Source organism: Protopterus annectens, chromosome 8.part0, assembly GCF_019279795.1.
Source record: "Protopterus annectens isolate FY-2018-M chromosome 8.part0, PAN1.0, whole genome shotgun sequence".
NCBI classification, from domain to species: Eukaryota; Metazoa; Chordata; order Ceratodontiformes; family Protopteridae; genus Protopterus; species Protopterus annectens.
This window is the reverse complement of record NC_056741.1, coordinates 595,850,424-595,865,226: the sequence shown is the minus strand read 5'-3', so window position 1 is coordinate 595,865,226 and position 14,803 is coordinate 595,850,424. Positions and strand designations below refer to the sequence as shown.

At 45.6% G+C, this 14,803-nt stretch overlaps 1 protein-coding gene across 1 annotated transcript in view; it reads left to right on the top strand.

Moving 5' to 3' along the window:
• HUWE1 (HECT, UBA and WWE domain containing E3 ubiquitin protein ligase 1) overlaps positions 1 to 14,803 on the top strand; it is a gene marked incomplete in the record, with an annotated part of 5,008,559 nt that overhangs the window by 1,532,104 nt on the left and 3,461,652 nt on the right. The window contains 1 exon segment of the mRNA XM_044079288.1: positions 8,055 to 8,161. Coding sequence (XP_043935223.1) covers positions 8,055 to 8,161 — 107 coding nt within the window.

The following is a 14,803-nucleotide window of genomic DNA, read 5'->3' as shown; positions in this document are numbered from 1 at the left end:
AATCAACAGAACATGCTGGAGGGACAGGTTCATAACCCAGAGGACTGCCCATGCTCTGGAATAAACTTCTCATACATGTCAAGCAGAGCACTTCACTGGCTCTCCAAGAGAAATCTTGATGAGTGGATGGGAAATAGAAAATTCACTACAGGGATCACTCCAGTGGCTTGCCTCGACAGAGGCACTGAACTACATTAAAGTGGCATGATGCCAGGGTAATCCTATGGGCTAGGCTTGTAAAGGCTTCAGGGCCATTAGCCTAGTACACACCTATGAACCTATTTGCTGCAGGCGGCTAAGTGATGCAGAACTAGAATTCACATTCTGTTCATGGATTTCACATGTAAACCTGCAATTATCTGTCTCTGATCGTTTATCTTGCTGTGAGCAAAAATGTGTTGGAATTTTTAATTTTTTTGTATGCATATACAGAAATCACTAATAGGAAGAAAACTGTACATGTTTGGCATATGTAAATGTACAGTAATGTAGCTCATTTCACGTTGCTTTTCTTTTAGCTTGGGCAGTTATTACAGTAAACTACAACATAAAACGGTGAACAAGTTTAACTGTTGCAGCATTTACTACTGTCTCAGCAACAGCAGCTATGCATTTCCTGTTGCTTTCTCTCTGTCTCACACCCTGCACCACATCAGCATCATTATAAAGTGACATTTGTTGGTACTGACTTGGGAGCAAGCTAGTAGTGGGTGTATTCCTAAGCAACGCTTTCAAGTTTTCTTAAAATTAACGATTTACGATATGCTTTTAAAGCAGACAGTGCAGGAGGAACTTAGGAAATCAGATTACCATAAGGGACACAGAGTCCAGAGGCACAGCTTTATAAAACCATCCGAAGATAAAGGTGGGAAGAATTCAAGGAAGAAGCAGGCTATCAGGCGGGATTCACTAAAACAGAGGCAGTATTGGAGCTGTTTCTGAAACTTTAGCTTAATGTCTGTGTTGGACGAGGCAAACACAAACTGTTTACTACTAAACTATGAACCTAAACTATGAACTAAAGGAGAAAAGAGCTCTCAAATGCAACTTTAAGCAGGTGAGTGGTAAACAAAATATAAAACTGTAGGATCAAAACGAGAATATTAGCAACTGTAAAAGCACTGAAACACAAATCCTGAAGCAGAAAAATCAGTGCTCACTCCTGAATTCTCCTACAGTTTGACACCGGAGTGTAGAAATGTGCAAGTAACACTGTTTATGGAAAAAATGCAGCAATTGGTGACAAGTTTCAGATCTGGCAGTACTACACAGTTCTGCTACAGATGTGAATGAAACTGTGTGGCTGAGCTTGGTTTAAAATACAAACTTCTAGGTTTTACAAGTAATTCTGCTGGAGGAGGTAAAAGTGCAGAATAATGTAGAACCACAGATGTTATGTAGTCCAAGCTTGGCTACATTCTTACCCGTGGGTTCGGAGTTGAACCTCTGCTCCGACTCTGCCATACTCTAACTCGAAGTCTTCAATTGGCTTGTGGCTAAGAGGTGTCCCATGCTGCACTGCTCCCTGTCTTGATCTCGTTTGCTGCTTGTACAGCTCAGACGTTGTCTCGCTGTTGGCCGTGGCCAAGTATAACTTTCTTCTACTTTTTAGTAGTTGGTTGCTCCAGAAGCTATTTCCGTAGCTAGTCTGTTTTTTGATAAGAAAACTGTGTAGCCTGTTTGGCTTTTTGTCTTTGTATCCTGTTTGCGTTCTTCCCTTCTTACGGGCTAGGCCTGTTTCAGTTAGAGGACCTAGTCCTCCCTTCTAGTTGTGTGTGTTCTAGCTTCCCTGTGTGTGCTTGCTCCGGTGTTGGCCCGTCCCTTTGGGCTAGTGCCGTTTAACTTAGAGGACCCAGTCCTCCCTTGTTTTTGTTTGTCAGGGCCGTTTGTTAGATGTCCTTTCTTCCCTGTGGTGTTTATTGTTCTATGACCGTTTAATTTAGAGGCATAGTTCCCACGTTTTTCTGTTTGTGTCTGGTTCGTCTTCTGATATTGTGTGCAGTGTCATACCATTATGTCTAAGGTTACAAAAGAACACAAGCCTTCGGGCTTAAAAAATGTGGTGTGTGGATATAAAATGTCTATTACTGATGGGCAACTCTGTGTGTGTATATATTGTTTGGGGGGCTATCCACCTCCAAGAATCATGTGTTCTGTCACAGCTTTAGCTCATGCGTTCTTCAAGAGAGGAAGAACAAACTAATTCTGAAGGGATTACTGAAACCCTCCTTCAAAGAAGACTTTGAGAGGGCTTCCATTTCCAAGTCCTCTCCCTCTAAAGTAGACCTCTAAATCAAATAAAAAGCTGTCCGGCTCCATCAGTTTTATCGGAGCTGCCAGAGAAAGTTGCCAAGTCTACTTGTTTCTTTGGCTCCATTGGCTTCGGTGGGTGAATTGACCAAGTCAACATCGGCTCCCAGTCTCTCGGAGCCTGTGACGGAAATACTTGTTCAGAGCCGGTCTCCAGTTTCTAGACCGGTTTCTCCTTCTCGTAAGTCTCCTTCTGTAGGGAGGTCCAGATCTCCGACCTTATTCTCTAGGTCCTCCAGGACTCTCTCAGACGATGATGTGGATATTGTTGTACAGACTGCTCCAATCACCGGTGTTGGCCAAATTGTTTTCGGCTCCAGCCCAGTCGGCCTCAGAGCCTGTCACCCATCCATCCTCATATGTTCCTCCGAGCCTTTCTCGGCCTTCGAAGCCAGAGTTTCCGTTTGCCTTTGCGTAGTTTCCAGTACCCCATCCTGTCATCTCGGCTCTGATCTCCACTCTGACCCCGGTTGGCTCCGTCCGCGGGGTCCAGGGCTCTTAGTTCCTTAGTCGGAACCGAGGGAGAGGTCTCTGGTCTATCTTTGTCTCAAAGGCTCCCGCTTGGTGCTTCGGCACTGGTGAGCCTGGGCCCTGCCTTGGCTTCAGACCTTATCCCTTTGGTTCCGAGGGCTTCCACGGTTGGTTGTTCTTTGTAGCTGGGGGTATCAGCTTTTGAGGTCATGTTTAGCTTGCTAGCCAGGTCCTCAGCTGCGTCTGGCACAGACACTCTACCCCCTCCAGCACCGGTATCAGTTTCTTATCACCCTCTGTCCTTGGACAGTGGGAGAGACAAGGCGTCAGGATACCTCCATGAGTGGTCCCCAACTTTCTGAGGTTTCCCCAGGGTGTTTTCCTAAGGAGCCCCCCAAAAAGAGTGTGCAAGAGGAAGCACATAAACTCCCAGGATGAGTCTGTCACTTCGGACACCGAAGAGTCAGAGGGGTCCCCAAGTTATCTGAAGATCTCTTTCTCGGATATCCTGGAGATCTTGAAGCAGAGAGGCGACTGGCCCTCCAAATCTCCTTCTGAGGAGTCTGTGTTCCTGAAGGCCTTTGGGTCTCAACCCTCCACCTCTTGGGTTTTCCCCCCGTTCAAACTCCTGGATGTTTGTGGAAGGTTGTGGGGAAACCCTGACACTGTGGAACCAGTCCCCAGGAGACTCAACAAGTTTCTGTCCGCCCCCGCTGACAAGGAATTTCTCTCAAAGGGCGTTCCAGTAGATGCCATGGTGGTGGCAGCGGCCACCAAGAAGGAACTAGCTGAGACTTCATCTACCGTTCATCCCCCTTACAAGGAGTCGAGGACCATGGACCGGTATGGAAAGCGTATGTTTTCTTCAGCGGCCTTTACTCTGCGGTCGCTGAACTATTTGTCACATTTTACACGGCTCCAAAGAGATCTCTTAAAAGAGCTGGGCGAGTCTCTGCAGGGTAACGTTTCTGACGCAGTGGCTCAGAAGGTCAATGCCCAGATATCTACCATAAATTCCATTACTAACTCCTCCATGAGGCTGATCTCGCATACAGCTGATGGTGCGAGTAGGGCAGTGAGTTCAGGAGTCTCCCTTAGGAGGCATTCCTGGATGCGCCTGTGTAATTTCGCAGAGACCTTCAAGCCTACGTTCACCAACGCCCCATTTGACTGTTCATCATTTGGAACCAAGGTGAAAGATACTCTCAATAGGTGCGAGCAGTAAGGAAAAACCCTGTCTGCCGTGGGAGTCCGTTTTTCCATGCCTTCTAGACCTTATCCCAAGGGCCAGAAGGGTGGGAAAATGTGGTTCAGAAAACCGTAGAGGATTTTTCAAGACACACAAAGTGATTCCCCCTCCAGAGGCAGGGGAGGGGGTGGTAACTCAGGTGTTTGCTGCCCTAGAGACAGACGAGGCCCGCGTAACCAGGGGGACCACTATTCCTTTTGCGGTTACTCCTACTAGTGCTTCTGATGGGAGCTAGGCTTCTCCAAAGCCAGTCAGGGGTCGCATTTCGCTATACCCAGAATCCTGGCAAGGCATCACCCAGGATGAGTGGGTATTAAAGATTTCCGGAAGATATCATATTCCCTTCTCTTCTCATCCCCCGCCAACCAAGAGAATCCTAGGTGCTCCACCCAAAAGGGATTCCGCAGCTTCAGAAGTTCAAAAGCTGCTAGCAAAAGGGGAGCCATCCAGCATGTCCCCTCAGACCAGCTCGGATTAGGGACTTACTCAAGATTCTTTTTGGTGCCTAAAAGAACAGGGGACCTGAGACCCATCTTGGATCTCAGCCACTTGAACCTCCATGTAAAAAAAGTCCAAGTTTAGAATGGTCACTTCACTCTATTCTCCCATTGTTGGGGAAAGTATGGATGTGCTCCATCGACCTCAAGGATGCTTACTACCATATAAAGATGGAAAGGGCATCCAGAAGTCATTTACGGTTCCGACTGGGAGTCAGTCATTTTCAGTTTCGAGCCCTGCCCTTTGGTCTCACCACAGCCCCCAGGGTGTTCACCAAATGTATGGCAGTGGTTACGGCTCACTTGAGACGTCAGGGATTCCAAGTGTTTCCGTACCTAGATGATTGGCTTTTGTCTGCCACCACCAGGCATCTACTACTACAGACCAGGAACGCCACAATTGTGCTGTGAACGATTGGGTATCACACTGAACTGGGAAAAGTCTGCCTTGTTGCCCTCGCAGCGTGTCACCTTTATATGTGCCGAGTTAGACACCGTGCTTATGAGGGCTTTTTTACCACAAGAAAGAATTCAGGTTTTGCAACAGGTCTACGCATTGCTTCCACTGAAAAAGGTAAAGGCAAAAATGGTTCTCAAATTGTTAGGGACAATGGCTGCCACAATTATGCTAGTCCCTCTTGCAAGACTATACATGAGGCTCCTTCAGTGGCTGCTCTTTGCTCAGTGGTCCCTACAACACCTTCCGCTTTCCCATCTTATAATTACAGACAAGTGCAAGCAGGATCTATGTTGGTTGCTTCAGACCAGCAATTTCAGTGTGGGAAAGCCCTTCGTTCCACCTCCTCCAGTTGCCACGGTGACCACGGATGCTTCCCAGATTGGGTGTGGGGGGCATTATCTTGGCAGGACAGTCCAAGGCACGTGGCAACAGCACGAGATACATTTGCATATCAATGTCTTGGAGATGAGAGCAGTGCTATTAGCGTTGCAAGCACCTCCAGAGCTTTCTTCTCAGGACGATTGCAATCCACTCTGACAACATGGTGGTATGGTATCTGAGCACGCAGGGGGGGAATCAAGTCGTATCCCCTTTGCAGAGAGGCTAATAGAGTGTGGCAGTGGGCAGTGTCTTCCCAACGCTTTCTTGTGGCAATGCACATTCCAGGGAAGTCCAACGTGATTGCCGACATGTTGAGCAGAGCTATTCTGATTCCTCACAAGTGGTCCCTGAACAAGCAGGTTGCGGAGCAGTTTTTCCGCAGATGGGGTCAGCCTTGCTGCGATGTATTTGCCAGTCCCCTCAATACCAAGTGCAGCAGCTACTTCACCCTCATCCCCCCTCAGGGGGAGACGCCCAGGGCCGCTCTAGTTCACGATTGGCCCTCCGGTCTACTTTATGCCTTCCCACCTGTTCCTCTGATAGCAAAGGTTACTCAGAAAGCACAATTCTTGGGAAGCAGAATGATTCTGATTGCTCCACACTGGCCTCGTCAAATTTGGTTCCCCTTTCTCCATCCCTACCTCATGGACGACCCCTGGATTCTGGACTCACAGCCAGACCTACTGACTCATATGTCAGGGCAGATCCTTCCCTCTCTTCAGACCCCTCTGACAGCTTGGCTACTCCAGTTCCATCACTAGTCAGCTTCATTTTTCTCTGGAAGTAGTTCATATTCTGTCTTCTTCCCATATGCCTTTGACTAGGAAGATTTATTCCAGTAAATGGAAAATATTTTCCATCTGGGCTCATGAAAGGCAGATTGACCCTTACACTGTACCAATTTCATCAGTTCTGGAATTTCTCTCCATGCTTTTCAGTCAGGGGTCAGCTGCCGCAACCATTAAAATTCAGTTAGTGGCTATCTCCACCTTTCATGTCGCTAATGAACCCAGTCTAATGGCGTATGGACTTTGTAAGGCATTTATAAAGGGCACTATGATGCTTTGGCCCCCCGTCTTTGATCCCGTAATGCCATGGGACCTCAGTTTGGTGCTACAGTCTCACTTAGTCTCCCTTTGAAGCCTGCAGCTACTTGTGACTTAGTATTTGTCTTGGAAGACCATCTTTTTGGTAGCCATCACTTCAGCTAGGTGAGTCTCTGAGCTCCAAGCTTTGTCTGTTAGACCTCCTTACTTGGTATTTCACAAGGATAGGGCTTCCCTCAGACCAAATCCTTCCTTTATGCCAAAGGTTACTTTGGTTGTTTACCTCGACCAGTCTGTTGAGTTGCCTGTGTTTTTCCCAGAATTTTCTAATAAGGCGTAATTTAAATTCCACCAGCTAGATGTTGATAGACAATTGCGCTTCTGTTTACATAGAATGAAGGATTTTAGGAAATCAGATCAGCTATGCCACGTTTTCAGACCATAGACTTGGGTCTCCTGTCTCTAAAGTAACCTTATCCAGATGGATCTCTAGTTGTATTTCCTTCATTTATGCCTTAAGCGGTAAGGAATTACCTTTTAAGGTGAAGGCTCATTCTACACTATCAGTGTCTAGTGTCTACCTCTAGGGCATTTCAGGCCAGGATGTGTATGGATATTTGTGCTGCAGATTCATGGGCATCTCCTCACACCTTTATCAGTCACTACAAATTGGATTTGATATCCAGAGGCAGATCTTCCTTTGGTTCCACAGTGCTCAGGAGTATTTTCCACTGAGCCGCCCAAGGTTCAGGTGTTGGAGACTGTGTCCCACGGGTAAGAATGTAGGTGATATTGGACTACATAACATCAAGAAGTTATGTATTCACCATAACGTTCTCTGTATGTAGTCCATCTCGCTTCACATTCTTACGTACCCTCCTGGAGGGCCTAGAGGTTGGTTTTGGTTTCAGTACTCCTTTTGTTGTTGGGCTGATTCTTCCTCTCTGTGTTGTGTATTTGGGGTGTTAATGCCTGAGCTTGCAGCAAACAAGATCTGGGGAAGGGGAGCAGTGCAGCATGGGATACCTCTTAGCCACGAGCCAGTTCAAGACTTCCAGCTGGAGTATGGCCAAGTTGGAGCCGAGGTTTGGCTCCGAACCCATGGGTAAGAATGTGAGGCGAGATGGACTACATACATCGAACGTTATGGTGAGTACATAACTTCTTGTTTTCCCCAACTGCTAATTAAATTGCAAGACTAAGGTCCATGTCAAACTAAAAAATGCAAACAAACATGGAAAAAAGCAAAATAGTACAAAATATAAAAGTAATGAAGTGTAACTCAAATATTTAATCATAGTTAGATTTTACTTGAGTCTTAGGTCAATGACTGGTCATTTTTGGGTACATATGACATCAAGCTCAGATGAGATGCTAGCATGGCTTGAAGGGGTATATTTCACACTTCTGTAATAGCCACATTTGAAGGCCTTTGCGGGGGGGGGGGGGGCTACTTAATAAATTGAATCAGATGTATGCATACTTAATGTATATAGCATTCAGAGTGAGCTTGCAGGTACTTGAATCATTAATGATTCCTGTAATTTTAATGCTTTGTGTATTGAGATTCTGTGATTCATAGTTTAGACTGGAAGAATCCTCGCTTTACCTTGACCAGTTTATCCCTCTTCTGTTTGCAGCTACTGAAGTGGTGACTGTGTTTGTCTTTCAAGAGCCTTCACTTTTGTCCTCTCTTCAGGACAATGGATTGACAGATGTTATGCTGCATGCTCTTTTGATAAAAGATGTAAGTAACTTCAGTTTCAAATTTAGCAGTGCATTCTTTCATTTCTGATGAAACAAATTTTACTTGTGTTGTAGCTCACTTTGAGATGTCTAGTGTTTAAACTTTAATGGGGTATGTAAATGTTTTGTTGCAAAACTAAGTCAAAGTGAATGAAATATTTTAAGTTTGTCACATGGCCAAGAGAATTTTTGTGAATAGTCGTTGGAAATAAACGAAAGGTAGGCATATTTGGACTATGCAAAGAGAATGCATTAACAAAGTAACTTCAGGGAGGGCCATTGTAACAGTGAAGCATGGCATCTGTTCCGTTCTTTGGATCGTAGCTTTCTTGTGAGGAGTCCTTGCAGATGTCCTTGTTTCACTGTTGCAGTCACTATATTTGGGTTATCTGCTTGCAGGTAGCCCTCAGTCAGCCTGATTATCAAAGTCTTGGGTCCTGCGTCAGTTGATGTTTTATCTTACATGACGTCTGGTAGTCAGGGGTATAAAGCATGTAGGTGATGCCATTGCATCAGTCTTTCTTGCAGTGCGATGCCTGATGCAGAAGGAGTTAGCAAGTGCTGGTCGGCAGACTCCTGAAATTTTCATTTGAGTTTCCGATCCGAAGTCTTCAACAAAGCTAAGTATCCCGTTGGGGATCCTTTTCTTGCTCTAAACCGATGTCAGTAAAAGTTAACAGTTGCATTTATTGTGAAAAGCAAATACCTCATAAAGGTTTTAATTTGTACTACATTCCTTGCTTAGGCCCAGACCACGATGTCCCTCGCTGTCAGTTGTGTGCCTTATTCAAACTTGAACTATTTGTCATCAGTTCATTTTCGCATCTAAATATTTTGATACTCTGTTCAGTTATCCAGAAATGGCTTCGGTAAGCCACCCGATTACTGATATTATGAAAAAAAACACAGATAGGCAGAGACCCCGCATAGATCCAAAGCTGCCGACAACGCTTCTGCTAAGCTAGTTGCCAGTTCGCCGGTGTTCAATGAGACGCTTTTGCAGCCCCTAATACTCACTACTTCTGATTTGCAGGCCTCTACTGAGACCCATTTCGAGTCCGGTATGCTGCGAGATGCTTCAACTGTGGAACCTGCGGATGTCTCTACCTTGGATGGGTCCAGAGCCGCTGTGCAGGCACCGGCTTCTGAGGGTGTATTCAGGCCTACTGACTTGCATATTAAATCGGCGCCATCTTCTTCAAGGCCTAAAACTCTATTCACGCCTAGAAAACCGATGCCCAAACTGCATGGTCAGGCCCCTATCCCTAAACAAATAAGAATGGGTGAAGACCTTATTACTCTAATCAAGGGAAGTCACCCTTCCCCCTCTAAGAGACCTAGAACTGATTTTCCTTCTGATTCTTCTGATCAGGATTCTGAAATTTCTGTTTTCTCTGATGATCAGGAGTTGCTTTTATCTACTTATGAATATTCTGATGCAGAGGACTCCATTCCCTCTGCTTCCCCTCCAGAGGATTTCTCTTTTGGTGAAACTTTGCATACTCTTAGCTTTCCGCTGGGAAAGCCAGGATTACTCTGACTCCAAAAAGTGGCTTAAGGAATTCTTACTCCTACCTCAATACAGGCCTTTAGCTATCCCTTCTGTACTGGACAGTGTAGATGATGCCTTCTTGGAATCTAGCCTGGCCCCTGACACTACCTCCAGCTCCCAGAAAACCTGACTGGTATTAGAGTACCCGACTCTCACAAGTTCCTCTCTAAAAATCCTACTGCTGATCCTGAGACCATTTCATAGGGTTCCAAAGGCATTAAGGCTACTACTGCCAAAAACCCTATCCACTCTGATAGAGATTCCAGGGCCCTGGACAGATGGGGTTAAAAGGTATACACTTCTGCAACTTTGGCTATTGGGGACTTAAACTGCTAGCTTCATATGTTAAATTATCAGCAGCATATTATTGGATTGCTTAAACAGAAAATGATTCCTGTGCTGAAAATAAAGAATTGCAGGATTTAATGCATTCTGCTGAACAAGTTGGAAAACATACTTTGCAGTGTGGTTTTGATTCATTAGAGACATCTTGCAGGGCTGCTGTCACTGGGTCTGTACTTAGAAGTCATGCTTGGCTTAAGGAACAAACTTTGCCAGATCATGTTGAAACTAAATTACTGGATGCTCCCTTAAACCAAGACTGCCTGTTTGGCAACAAAGCAGTAGTAGTACTTAAAAAGATGAAGGAAAAAGCTAAATCTATGCAAGCTGTTAAAGATTTCCTGCAAGTACAGCCCCCCAGATTTAGTAGGCACTGGCCTAAGAATTGGCCCTTTCCTGCCTCTTCCAGGCCTTCAGTTCAAACCCAGAACCAGCAGACTACCCAGGCTTCAGTCTCAAGGTACTCACAGGCCTAAGCAGTGGGGGGCTTACACTTCCAAAGCTGGAAGTAGTAAGACACCCCCTATGGAAATGGTCACAATGACTTAACTTTAAACCTTCCAAGCTCTGCTCAACTGACCGTTTCTTTAGGGAGAAAGATCACCCTGCATGCACATAACTGGGAACTTGTTACCCAAGACAAATGGGTTTTAAATAGTTTCCCAAGGATACAGATTCCACTTCCACTCTTTACCAACCCCAAATGGTTGGCCAGACCTACCCCCAAATCAGTGAGCAGAGGCTCAAAAGCAGGTTTTCTCTCTAAGCATCAGGGCTATTCAGTCTGTCCCAGAAGAGGAATGGGGGCAAGGATTTTACTCAAGACTTTTCCTGGTACCCAGAAAAGACGATTCCTGGCATCCTATCCTGGACCTGTCTATCCAAAACACTTTTTCGGTAATCCCAAAATTCAGAATGCTAACTCTTTATCAGCTGCTTCCCATGCTAGGCAGAAATGCCTGGTTGGCAACACTGAATTTAAAGGAAGCCTACCTGCACATTCCAATAAGGGAATCTTGCAGAAGATACCTACGCTTCAGAGCAGGCTACTTGCACTATTAGATGTTCTTCGTGTTTCACTGTTGCAGTCATAACTGTAGGGTGTTCTTGCCGGCAGGCAGCCCGAGGTCGGCCAGAATTCCAAAGTCTGGGTCCGGCGTCGGCTGTACCAGCAAGTACCCTGACGTCAGAGCGCAGAGGTACAAAGCTGACAGCAGACGCCATCTTCTCCAGTCTTTCTTGCCGTGCGGTGGAAAGCAGCTCGCAAGCCATTGGTTGGCGCATTCAGAACGTGCTTGGATTGACTTCGGTCCAAAGTTTTCAACTTCTCTTCTCAAGCTAAGTACCCCGTTGGGGAAACTTTTTCTTGCTCCTCCGATGTCAGAAAAAGTTAATTGTATATCATGTGGAAAACAAATACCTCATAAAGATTTCCACTCTTACTGTCTACCTTGCTTAGGCCCTGACCATGACGTTTCTTACTGTCGGTTCTGTGCCAGGTTTAATTCTCGCACTATCAAGCATAGGTACGATTGGGCCTTGAACTATTTCGGTAGACGATTTAATTATAGAATGTCGTCGGATACTTTACCGACAACCGGAATGCAAAAGAAACGCAAGGACAAGGATAGGCCTCCGAGGTTTAAACAGGATTCTTCACAGCCGGAGCCAGCTTCGGGTTCGGTGCTCATCAGTGAGGCGCTTTTGCAGCCCCTGTCGTCCGCCACTTCTGAACCGATGGCCGACACGGACTCCCATGGGGAGCCATCTAGGCCTAATATTTTATCTGCTGCAGGACCTTCGGACGTCACTCCTTCAGATGGGTCCGGAACCGCTGTGCAGGTACCAGCTTCTGAGGGAGTTTTCAGGCCTTCACATATAACTATTTCATCAAAGACAAAGGCAAAGACAAAAACTCCTGTAAAACCAAGGGTTTCTTCTCAAGCTGCTTCGGATTCAGCTCCCAAGTCCCAGAAGCAATTACTACGGATGGCTGAGGATTTACTTACAATGATTAGGGGTTCTCACCCTCCTCCTGAAAAAAGGCCTAGACAGGATTTACCTTATGATTCCTCTGATCAGGCTTCTGTGTCTTCTGTCTCTTCCTCTGACCAGGATTACTCTTTTCCTCCTTATGAGGATTTGGATGCAGAGGACTCCATTCCCTCTGCTTCTCCCCCTGAAGATTTCTCTTTTGGGGAAACCTTACATGAGATGAGAGCATTTTCATTGGGAAGGTCAGGATTATTCTCCCTCCAAGAAGAGACTCAGAGAATTTCTCCTTCTCCCTCAACACAGACCTTTGGCTATTCCTCCTGTACTTGATATTGTGGATGATGCTTTCTCTGAAGCTAACCTGAATCCTGATTCCTTGCCACCTGCTCCTTCTAAGCCTGATAGATTTTACAGAGTCCCTGATTCCCATCAATTCTTATTTAAGAACCCTTCTGCAGATGCTGAAACTTTTTCTCAGGGTTCTAAAGCTACTAAGGCCGCTTCATCTAAAAATTCCCTCTGAAAAGGATTCTCGTGCCTTGGATAGGTGGGGCAAAAAGGTTTATACTTCTGCTACTCTTTCTATTAGAGCCTTAAATTGCCAGTTTAATATGTTCAAGTATCAGCAATTTATTTTGTCTGTTTTAAAGCAAAGCTTTCTACCTTTCCTGCATGTGCAGAGGACAAGGAATTACAGGATGTTTTGCATGCAACTGAACAAGTTAGCAAACATAGTTTACATTGTGGTTTTGATGCCTTGGAAGCTTCTTGCAGGGCCGCAGCCTCTGGTACTGTTATCAGGAGACATGCTTTGCTTCGGGAGCAGAATTTACCTGAGCAGGTTAAGGCGAAACTGTTAGATGCCCCTGTTCAACCTGATGTTTTATTTGGATCCAAGGCTGAGGAGGTTATTAAAAAGATGGAGGAAAAAGCAAAATCTATGCAGACTGTCAAAGATTTTTTGCAAGTTCAGCCTCCTAGATTTTCTTGAAATTGGCCCTCCAAAAATTGGTCCTTTCCCACTTCTGACAGACCTCAAAGGGGAAGATATAGACTGTCTAGAGGCCGGGCATAGACACAGGCCTCGTATAGGTCCAGACAGTGGACTGCTTCACCTAGAAGGGGAGAAGACAGACCTCAATCACAAAGGAAGCAGACCCAATGACTCTCTCTGTTGGGCTACAAGTCCTTCTTGCCTGGAAGCTCCTCTCGGAGGAAAACTATCTCTTTTTTTTTTACCAAAATTGGATGCATATAACCCAGGACAAATGGGTTTTAGATGTGATTTTAAAAGGCTACAAATTCCACTTTCATACTCTGCCAAGGTCTTACGGTTGGCCAGATCTGCCAAAACATCAATGGTCAGAGGCCTTAAATCAGGTGGACTCTTTACTGGCCATGAGAGCCATAGAACCTGTTCCACTCCCAGAGATGGGAAAGGGTTTTTATTCAAGACCTTTCCTGGTCCCAAGAAAAAACGCATGGAGACCTATTCTGGACCTCTCAGTATTAAATACTTTTCTGGAAATTCCAAAATGTAAGATACTTACTCTGCAACAACTTCTTCCCATGCTCTCCCAGGATGCTTGGATGGTGACATTGGACCTGAAGGAGGCCTACTTACACATTCCCATCAGACAGGAACGCAGAAAGTACCTCAGATTCAAGGCAGGCTCGAGACACTTTCAATTCTCTGCACTGCCCTTTGGCTTATCTACTGCGCCTAGAATCTTTACCAAGTGCCTGGTTCCAGTAGTTGCTTACTGCAGACTCCAAGGGATTCAAATTTACCCCTATCTGGACGACTGCCTTATCCAGGCGGACAGCAAGGATCTTTTATTTCAACATCTGCAGATTGTTCAACGTCGTCTCCTACTTCTGGGATTTTCAGTGAACACAAAAAAGTCACATTTGATCCCATCTCAACAAATGATCTTTTTGGGAGCTCTTCTAAACACAAGCTTGCAAAAGGCCTTCCTGACTCCAGAAAAGCAAGTACATCTGGTATCAATTTTCAAAACCTTGGCTACTTTGACTCAGCTCACTGCAAGGAAATTCCTGCAGGCTTTGGGCTACATGGCTTCTTGCATCCTGTTGATTCCAAATGCAAGGCTTCATATGAGAAAAACGTCAATGGTACCCAAAGAGTGTATGGTCTCAGGATTACCACAGCCTGGATACAATCATACCTCTGATTCCCTGCCTCCAGAAAGAGTTCCTTTGGTGGTCCAGGGCTTGTGCTTTAAACGAAGGAAACCCCTTTCGTCTGCCTCAGCCTTCTCAGATCATGACCACAGACGCTTCGGATTACGCTTGGGGAGCTCATTTTCTAGACAATTGCCAGCAGGGCTCTTAGCCAAAGAAACATCTTCACTGGCACATCAACCTGAAGGAAATGTTGGCAGTCCAACATGCTCTTCTAGCCTTCCAGAAACATTTGCAACCAGGACATCTTCTGATTCGTACAGACAATACCACAGTCGTGGTACATAAACAAGCAGGGGGGCTCCCACTCTTACCCCCTTTGCAGACTAGCCATGAGTCTATGGGACACAGCTCTACATCTGAATCTGCATCTTCAAGCTCAATTCATCCCAGGAAAACAAAATCTCTTAGCAGACAGCCTAAGCAGAAATCTTTTGGATCCCCACGAATGGATGCTGGATCCCAACTACTTCAACAGGATTACAACAGTTTGGGGTTGTCCCCAGATAGATCTGTTTGCATCACATCTCAATCATCAGTTGCCTCTAT